The 10,614-nt window shown below is 39.1% G+C and overlaps 1 protein-coding gene across 4 annotated transcripts in view; it reads left to right on the top strand.

The window, feature by feature from the left end:
* The first annotated feature begins 132 nt into the window (after positions 1-132).
* Positions 133-10,614, top strand: part of gab1 (GRB2-associated binding protein 1) — a 38,026-nt gene continuing 27,544 nt past the window's right edge. For 3 of the 4 annotated variants that reach the window (XM_087807685.1, XM_087807703.1, XM_087807677.1), the window contains exons 1-2: positions 134-554; positions 633-775. In XM_087807685.1, the coding sequence (XP_087663811.1) occupies positions 704-775 (72 nt within the window). In that variant the 5' untranslated portion in view covers positions 134-554; positions 633-703. Of the gene's footprint in view, positions 555-632; positions 776-10,614 lie in introns of all 4 variants that reach the window. The other variant, XM_087807694.1, reaches the window with a different exon arrangement.

Genomic DNA, 10,614 nt, shown 5'->3' with positions numbered 1-10,614 from the left:
GTTTAATATATAAAAAAAGATAATGTTCAACGTTCATATTGTGTTTCTCTCTTCTTATTCATCTTCTTTTTTTTTCTTTTTTTTTGAAAGAATCTATTTCCGGTCCTTGTCGCTTTAAGAGCGTGCAGCTTGTTACAGCCATGTTCCCGAGAAGGGTGAGTACGAGCAGCGCCTGAGTCGCTGTCAATCACAATAATACGAAAAAAAAGAAAAGAAAAAGAAAGAAAGAGGAAACATGGAGCTAAACAGGTGGAAACAACTTTCTTTCGCATAGTTTGGACCGAGAGAGAACACCATGAGGATAAACCCGACCGGGACCGGGATCACTTCTGTGGGACTCGGCGTTTAAAACCGTCACGCGCCACACGACACCGAACTGGACTTTTTTTTTGTTTGTTTTCGGACCCACTTTTGTGCGACATTTATTCTATTCTATTCTTTTTTTTTTGCTCGCAGGATATACTTGTTTATTTGTCAACAACTCCTGGAAGTCTCGCTCGGGATTTTTTTTTTTTCTTCTTCTACGGAGCCGCCTTTCTTGTCGAAGGGAGGAGGTAATATAACCCCAACAAAAACACACACCGGGGGGTCACGGTGTTTAAAAAAGAAAGTTGCTTGTGTGTGTGTTCCAGGTGTTGAAATATCCACGAATAAAGGAAGAAAAAAAACAACATTGGTTGGACGGGAGACGACGGCGGCAGACATGAGCGGCGGGGATGTGGTGTGTTCAGGGTGGCTGAGAAAGTCTCCTCCAGAAAAAAAGTTGAGACGTTACGTAAGTGGACTTCATAAGTTTTTTTAAAATTATTATTATTATGACACCTTTATCTCCTGCATGGTGACACATTGAGAAAAAAAAAACGCGTGGAAAGATGGTTGTGAAGAAGGGGCCACACATCACAAAACTGATCAGGAGGTACAAAACTCCAGGTGCACAACATCTTAACCACAAAAATATGTTTTTATTTTTCTTAAGAGTGACTCATCCATACGTCTTTCAACCGGGGATCATTGATTATTGGTCCATTAATGTGAGGCTGGTGTCACCTCTGAGGTCAAATGATCTTCAACCCCCCTTTTTTTGGTCCCTCGAGCATCATCAGGAACCTTCAGTCACATCTTGGGTTTTTTTTAAAAGCGTTCCCTGGTTATCTTGTGTTTCTTGTGCTTCCATCTCACGACCATTCTTCATTAGTATCATGTCAATATTTTTGTTTACTTCTTCGTATATGCACCTCAAGAACAAGTGTAATGCTGAGACATAAAGTGATAAGATTCCAGTTTGCAACATAAAGAGTCGTCCCTGAGCTTTTCGTCTCAAACCCTCGTCTAATGCTGAAGAGTGTGGATCGCTTTTTAAAAATAAGGATGGTTCTCACCCTCATGTCGACTAAGGGCTGGGATAGTTTTCAGAATTATTCTTTTTTTTTTTAGTTATAGACATTTCATTTTAATGTAGCGACTGGTGCTCAGTCGTCTTCATCTTCGTCCAAAAAGACACTTAAAAACATCCAAATCCCTCCATATTTGCTCGTCTGTAACGTCCATCTTGTATTGAAGCCTCGACGAGAGGAATTGTTCCAAAAAACTGTTAATTAAATAAATTTAAATTAAATTTGATGCTTGTTTGTAGCCGAAGTTCAATGAATAACATATTGGTACTGTCTGCACTGGAAGCACTTGCTATATAGATTTACTTCCAGTCCGTATTATTCTTTAAACCTCTGTTGCAAACAAGCATAAAATATATACTTGTTTCAGTTTTTCTGGAACAATTCTTTAAGTCGAGGCTTCAATACAAGATGGACGTTACAGACGAGCAAGTATGGCGGGATTTGGATGTTTTTAAGTGTCTTTTTGGACAAAGATGAAGACGACTGAGCTCCTGTCGCTACATTAAAATGAACAAACATTGTTGTCTATAACTCTAAAAACAAACAAATAACTCTGACAAAAATAATCCCAACCCTTAGTCAACATGAGGGTGAGTAGAAAACGAGTGAAGTTTGACTTCACTTTAAGTAGTAGATTTTAATCCACGCATTGTCTTTACTATAATCGTCTTTCTTTTTTTTTTTTTTTGCAAAATACAATCGTCAGATAATCAGATTAATAGGCGTCCCTGAGCTTTTGTCTTGACCCGGATCACATGCCATAGAGTGTGGGTCGCTTCTAAAGATGTCGAGTTGATTTTGTGCATATTAGCCTAACGACAATCTTCATGTTTTTAGTCATGCCCTTATCTCAATGGATCACATGGTTTCTTCTTTTGCCCGGGTTTTCTGTCGACAAAACATTTGTGTTGGTTTTTTCGGCTGGTCAAAACATGATGTACATCTTAAGACATTTTTATTTGTTCAGGCTTTTCCTTGAATTTTCTGGAACTCCTGTGTTGTTCTCAGTATTATCTTGACCTTTTAAAGTATATATTTTATTGAGTATTGTTTTGATTGTTAAAGCGCTTTGGTACCCTGGTCTGGAAAAGTGCTGTTTAAATATAAATTACTTACTTACTTGTACTTTGTTTTCTCATTAAGGTATTTCCATGTCTCCATTGTTGTGTTGCCACCTTAACTACTGATCTTTTGATGCTTTGATTTGACTTCTTTGAACTTTTTTACTTTTTTTGGAAGATTAAAAACTTTGAGTTTGGCTTTGGCGACAATATCGTGGGTTTAAATATATTTTAAGTTACTCTACTCAAAGTTATGTGTCCGCTGGTGTTGTTTTGTGTATTTGTCAACACTCTACAGCAGTGTGTGGCTTGTTACGTCAGTTGTGTTGCAGAAGTGTGATATAGTTTGGCCAATTGTTGTTGTTGATTCTGCAGAAACACTTTCGTAAAATGCTTTTCTCTTCTGGCGAAAACTCCAGCCAAGTTTAACTTAAAGAATGCAGGTACTGTTTTATGATGGAGTCTACTGACTCCTTTAAGAAACATCTTAAGATGTTTTTATTTGTTCAGGCTTTTCCTTGATTTTTCTGGAACTCCTGTTGTGTTATCAGTTTTATCTTGACCTTTAAAGTATATATTTTATTGAATATTGTTTTGATTGTTTAAGCGCTTTGTGACCCTGGTCTGCAAAATCACTATATAAATACAAATTACTTACTTACTTACTTAAATGAAACGTTACCCATGGTGCTCGGTGGTTGAAAGCAGTTGCATCTTAAGCACCCGCTTCAGACTAAGCCAAATCCACGTAGGCAGTTGTAGGTGTTGAGTTCATCCAGCTCATCTGTAGGGTGAGCAACACTAGGTGGAGAGGAATACTGATTTATCAAACGCTGCCAATCATTTGATGTTGTCTTGGAAGCCAGGATTATTTTTGTCACATTCGGTGGAGCCGGTCGCATTCAAGCCGTCCTTCAAACTGTGTTATGATAACTCTGGCGTTGTTTACAAGGATGTGTGGAAGTCCACAGGGAGTGATCGCCGTTTTAAATTGGGCTGCATCGACGTCTTCATCTGAGGTCGGGTCGTGGGGGTTTAGTAGCCAGCAGTTGGCCGGACACACTAGTGATTTAAAGTCACAAAGTCAATTCATTCAAAAACCATGAAGCTATTTTGTCACATGGTTTTCTGTAAAATATACTTATTTGTTAGATCATAAAGAGAGATACAAAATTGTCATTAAAGCACAATGTTATATTGATAATCAAATCTACTTTGCTGCTGAGTTGGAACGAACTTTGTTCCTGAAACGGTTGTACTGATTTGCAGAGATCAAAGGTGGAAGCGAAACTGCACTCCTGATATTTCACAAGCATGGAAGTAACTTTGCTGCCTTCAATTCATTAAAAACCCAACTTTCCTCACTCGCATGTTTCAAATGGTGAAGTCTCTAAGAAGCAGGAAGTCCTTCATAATCACCATGTTTTGAACGTATTTCTTTATAAAGTTATCCCCCTCGTCTGAAATCTCGGCGAAAGAGGGGTTACGAGAGTGGAGTCCATTATGACATAACCAATTTAGCGATGGTTCAGACATCTGAAAGTTGGGTGACGCTAATTCTGCTCATCTTTTTCACTTGAACATGCTAATCTCTCCCCTTTTGCAAATGTTCTTTTGCACTGGAAGTTACTTAAAAAAAATGTCTGTAAGAAAGTAACTTGGATTGTTAATTGACCAAAGCTGAAAACTCCATGAGCTTCATAAGAGTTTTTATTGGGTTGTAAGAGACCTTCACATTATTAAGTAGATGGCTTAGATATATCTGATGTAAGGAGGAGCCTGACCTTGAATAGATCTGAAAGTAAGAACCAGCATTTTAAAATGGATCCTGAAAGAAACTGGCAGCCAGTGAAGAGTTTTAAGGATCGGGGAAATGTGAGTTCTTCTACTAGAGCGGCTCAGAATTCTCGCTGCAGAGTTTTGTATTAACTTCAGGCGAGACAGATCCTTCTTGTTTAGATATTACTCCTTATAGTGAGACTATCAAAGTATCAGAAAAGCTCATAAACACCAGCATTCTTGCAAATATTGTACTTGACTACATGGAGCAATTCTTGAGTTTCCCATGGTGCCTCAGTATTCCCCCCTGGGAAGAGGGAAGTCTGGGCCTCTTTGTTGCCCCTGTAAGGGTCCATGCATGAGATGAAGAAATACATTTTTTGACTCGTACGTTCGTAACCTTTCTAGTTATAATTCGGAACTTGGCTGTGGCATTTACTTCAGCAAACTTTCCCAGCATGACTGCGAAACATTTCACTGGAAGTTTGGGGGAAAGCAGGGTTCATTTCGTTTAACCGTGAACATGGGAATTTCACCTCTTGCCAAATTCGGGGCCATTAAAACCACCGAAGTAAACACTAAAGTTTAAACTGCTTAATTGGCGTTTTGGAAATGCTTAGGCGGGAGAAAAATCTTTAGAAAGTCCCCTTTTACTGTTCTATTTTTAGACCCAGTGACCCCTGTGTAATCCCTGTAGTACATTGGCATGTGCTGACTGGAAACAGATTAAAGCAGTTATTGTACATAATGTTCATAAGCAACAGAGAAGCCGGAAGAAGGAAAATAATGACCTCTCGAGGAACTCGAGTGGCGATATCACCGAGGCGACACCTCCGTCCTCGATCAAACGCTTTATTTCCACAATATTTTAAAAATGATTCCCAATTATGCTGGAGGTTCTGTAAATCTGCTTAGCAAGTGAAAAAAAAACAAACACTGTACGCATTCTTAACCCCGTCATAAGCCCCCGACTGGCATGCTTGAGGAAACAAACAACAAGCTGAACGCAACAGAAGGGGACTTGTGTAGCATTAGCCTCTCGGGCTAACAAATGAAAAAGCGTTGACCATGACTGGACTGCATGAGCGCCACGACACTCCACCGGCATCGCTTTGTGTCATCTGCCACGGCTTGGAAATGAATTGCATGTGCCATTAATTATTCATACTCCATTTTCAAACAAATAAGCATCAATTATGTATGCTGGTCCCTCTTCAATCGCTCGTCTTGGTGGTTCTGCGATAGATTGCGTTCTTGGTACACAGCCTTTCATGTTTTTTCGGGTTTTTCTCCTTTTTATTTTACGTTATTGTAAGAGTAGGTATCTAGTGTAGGGGGCCTAACAAGGTCAATATTCTGGAACTTTTTATTCTATTGCTTCAAATCCCATAAAAGTATATAATGCTATAAGAATGAAGTGAAACGTTGTGTAAGTAATAGTTTTCCCAAAATTCATAATTTTACATTACAGATGAGGACCACGCAGCTATTTAGATGTTTTTAAGTGTATTTTTTGAAAGAGAAACCTGATCAGTCACTACGTTAAAATGAACATGCATCTTTGCTTATAACTCTAAAAAGGAATGGAATATTCGGAAGAGAAACCTTGACTATCATGAGTAGAAACTGGGTGAAGATTTTGAGTGAATTATGACTTTAAGTTGGAGGCGACGTTTGCCTTTTTAAAAAAAAAAAGTATTAGCAATTTCTCTTGGTACTGTGTGCAACATGAAACAAAATTCCCCAAAAAAACAAAGATCCTAAACCTTAATGGAACAGTTATTTGTGTTGTCTCTTGGTCAAGGTGACCCTGAAGGCCTGAAAACGATTGCATTTGTGGTATCCCTTGTGTTGTCTCTGGGTCAATGTGAACGACCTCTCTTGCTTCCAGAAATGCATACGCAGTGACCCAGAGACGACAAAAGGGATACCACAAACACATTTTGTTTTTTCCGGCCTTCAGAGACGGTACAAGAGTTAAGACTTGCTCTTGAAACATTAAAAAAATATAATTAATTTTCAGTAGAATACCAGATTTGTAAAACTTGACATCTTTTATCCTGTTTATAAAATTAGATTTGTACAAGTTAACCACTTTTATTAAATGGTAACCAAAAAAAAAGCTCTTTCTAGTAAAGACTGAATTCAATTTAACACAAATTCTAATTAATTAATACAGTAAGTTGCATCCAAAATCAATATAATTGCTGCTTGAGTTCGATTGTCTTGATAACCAGTCATAATAAAAAACACCTTTTTTTTTCATTTCTTTTAGACAGAAATGCTTGGGTAGTGTCGAAACATGCTTCCTCTTTTGGTGCCTTATTTTGGTACCCGTATAATCAAAACTATAAATGGATTTAGCTGGATGGAATGGATTCATCTTGAGAAAAATAATTGACAAAGGCAGTGAATCTCAGATTGATTTGACATATTTTGGCAAGTTTTGTTTTTGAAAATCAACTTGGAGTGGAAATTTACAAACTCAAATTTTTGTAAAATGTGTAACGTTATTTTCTGTAAAATTGGTATCACAAAAAGTATTGTTCAGGAACTTTTATGATAGATGCCTATTGCACAGTTTTAATAAAGTTATCGGTTAAAAAAACCCCTAGATTTAGTTTTTTCACAACTCATTAATACAATTTTGATTATATTTGTCTCAACCTGTGTCATAATCCATATAAGATGGTACATGATGAAACTGAAATGTTCTTTCTTGGTGGGTGTTTTTTTTTTTTTTTTTTCCAGTAAAAGACAATAAATGGACATTGAGCATCGCTGGTTATAAATATATCGTGCGTTTTGTAATGTGCGGCGATCGATCGCTCCACGGTGGTGCGGAGCAGAGTGGAAAGCTGATGGGATGGAAGTGAATGGAGTGCCTTTTTAAGGAGCACCATTAGCCAGCTTTGCAGTGAGAGCGTCTCTCTGTTCTTTTCACTCTTTCCCAGCTCCTCTTGGCAGCCGCCGCCGAATGGAATGCGAGCTCTCGCTCTGTGCTCTGCTGGGGTGTGAGAGCGAAGCTGCTGGGAGTTGAGCTTATGCTGGGATGGGCCACGCTCCTCTGTGTTGCACTGCACCTTCGCTGCATTTGATGACTGTTGTTTCCTTAGCGCTGGGGAGGAAAGGGGAGCCGCTCCATGGCGCCCCCAGAAAAAAGGCGCAGCCGCCCCTTCCTGTGCGAGGCGCTGATGGCTACCAGATGGTGATTGAACAGAGGAGGGGTCCCATACACTCCCACTGATTTTTCTCTTTGTGCTTTCTGCAACAAAAAAAAAATCTATATTTAGAATGGGGCTCGGAGAAAGTGTAGATAGCCAGTGATGATTCTCAACTTAAAGTGCTAGCCCGAAACATGCTTTCCGTTTATCAGGTAATGCATTTAAAAGTAAATGCAAAAATATAAGTTGAGAAACTGCTCAATCAGCATTTTATATTTTTTTTATATATGCAGAATAGTGTAAGTAATTTGTATTTATATAGCGCTTTTCCCGAGCAGGGTCACAAGGCGCTTAAACAATCAAAACAATATTCAATAAAGTATATACTTAAAAGGTCAAAATAACACTGAGAACAACCCCGGAGTTCCAGAAAATCAAGGAAAAGCCTGCATGAATAAAAAGGTCTTAAGATGATTCTTGAAGGAGTCAGTAGATCATCAAACACAGATGAAGATCGTTCCAAAGCTTAGGAGCAACAGCCTGGAAGGATTTCTCTCCTCTGGTCCTGAACCGTGTTCAGGAACCATCAGTAGATTCTGATCCACAGACCTCAGAGCCCGAGCTGGGGTGTAAGGCTGGATCAGATCACTGATGGAAAAAGGAGTCTGACCATAAATAGATCTGAAAGTAAGAACCAGAATTTTAAAGTTGATCCTGAAAGAAACTGGAAGCCAGTGAAGGGTTTTAAGGATTGGAGAAATGTGAGTTCTTCTACTGGTGTGTATTGGCAAGAAACTGGCGATGTGTGTAGCAATACAGGGGCAACGATACGATATATTGCGGGAAGTAGGACGTATTTGTAGTATTGTCGAGTATCGACTAGACTCTGGTGTTGCAGAATTTACACACTCCTGATGAAGTCGTTATTGCAAAATGTGTCCGAATATCGGCTTCGAAACGATGCTGGAGTTCACTCTATCTTCTCCTCTTTATCGCTGGGATCTTGAAAGATTTCAAGTTTTCCTTAAACATGTAGAGGACGTCATGACGGATGCCTTTTTTTTTTTTTTGTAACAAAAAAATAACTTTTGATTTGAGTAACCTTTTTAATCGCAACGTTAAATCGCAATAACATGATGAGATTTAGAAAAATATTTAATAATAACTCGACAAAATAAGATGTTGAACCGTTTTTCATTATCTGTTGTTTGTAGCTGCTGTGGTTGGATTTATAAATAATAATAATAATAATAATAAATAATTCAAATGTATACGGATATATATGTGCTTTTCTAGAATCCAACTGCTGTTCCGACCAACCTACCTACCTACCTACCTAATGCATGTAAAAAAAAATGTTTTAATCAAATTGCTATGGTAAAAATTAAATATTTTATATATTTATGTATATATTTGAAAGCCAAAAAGGATGGGCAGTATATATTGTCTAATTTTCTATTTAAATGATACAGTTTTGGAACAGTATTGTGAAAAAGAAACTGTTGTATTGATATTTTCTCGAAATCCCTGTGCTTGGTCACAACTTATTGCTATGTCGTTTTACTCTTAAACCATTTATTTAATCGCTTGTCAAGTGCAATTGTCTTGACGCATGCACAGATAATTCTAAATAAGCTTTCACCTGCTGAGCGAACGTCCAAAAGGGTCGATCTTGTCGACGAAAAATTGTGCAAGTGAAGTAGCAGCGACTGGACCACTAAGCATTTAACCCCACAGGTTCACCTGTCATGCCACAAAAGACATGGACCGGCACGCCAGTTATGGGCTGCTGTGTGACCGGAGCCCAGCCGCTGCGTCTGCTGCTCCTTAATATAGCACGCCGCTTTCACGGTATTTTCTGCTCCCCCTCGTGCTCTTTATGTGCCGCGACATGTGTGCCTGTTTGTCGAACCAGACCCCCAGTTAGTGTGGGGGGGCCAGGGGGGGTGTGTCCGCCTGACAACTAGATGGGAAATGACTCATGTCGGTCCCAACACTTCACAACCTGCTGCAAGTTAGAAATAAAATGAATAAAGTCTGAGGCACCTACAAACGTACGGCGAGGTTTTCTTTCCACCATTGACCCGGGGTCTCGCCTGGGATTGTGTTTGCACAGTGGCTGAAGTAGACGGAGAGGAATGGAACCGGCACTTAGACTCCACTCCGCCGACTGTGGACACTGCCCCCTGATTGCATTAGAGTTGCTATGGTGCCTGATATCTTCGGCCTGGCCCTCAGCCAGAGGACGTGGCTAAAGAGAAGCGAGCACACAGGACCGAGCGAGGCGCAGATGCGGCCGGTTTTTTTGAGCGCCGTTCACCGGCATCCGGGTCGTGAGCAGAGATGCCGCAAGGAGCTCTTTTTTTTTTTTTTGGTTTGGATCTGTAACTTTTTCTGTCGCTGGATTATTAATTTTCTCTACGAATCTCATCAACCTGGAAACTTGACCTGCTAAAAACTGAGTTATCATCACAGGTTAGTTTTCTTTTAAATCATTAATAATGTATATGAACTTGCAGTAGGTGTTTTCACCTATAGTTCTGCACGGCACTGAAGTTCACAATGAGTGGAAAGCTCTGGATGAGAAAGAAAAATTGTTCTACAAATTTAAATGTAAACGGAAAAAGGTAAATTGATTTAAAAACGACAGGTCGGACATCTTTATGGCCCTTTTAAACACCAAAATTGTGTCCCGAAAGTGTCTGTCATCATCAATGAAATTCCCTCTTATTTATTGTTATTATGTTTATGATTTTAATCCCTGTTAAAAACATGTAAAAGCTACCTTTTGATCATAATTCAAAAATACAAATGCACTCGACTGTATTCACGCATCTTTACTCTTATAAATGTTCACAGCAATGTGGAAATGTAATTGTCCGATGTTGATGTAGAGCAATCTTTAGGTAATTCAGGTAAAAAAAACTGAACAAATGCAAAACGGATTAGTGTTTTCGGTTTAGGGGAATAACAAATGTGTTTTGAATAACACACAACTTGTGACACTCTGCTGTTTGGAAACATAGAGATTTATTGTCAGTGTTTATCTCAAAACTCACCAGTCATTGCCACTTTTTTAGTTATCGAAATGTGTTTGTGGTTTGTGGTCATGTGAACCACCGCTGCCATTCCAGAGGAATGTGTTACATTCTACCGATGTAGCTTCGCCAAGGGCAATGCGAGTGTTTGGGAACAGCAGAAGTTTGGGAGCCGCTG

Source organism: Callionymus lyra, chromosome 1 (genome assembly GCF_982586985.1).
Source record: "Callionymus lyra chromosome 1, fCalLyr1.hap1.1, whole genome shotgun sequence".
Classification (NCBI taxonomy): Eukaryota; Metazoa; Chordata; class Actinopteri; order Syngnathiformes; family Callionymidae; genus Callionymus; species Callionymus lyra.
This window is presented reverse-complemented; position numbering and strand designations above follow the sequence as displayed.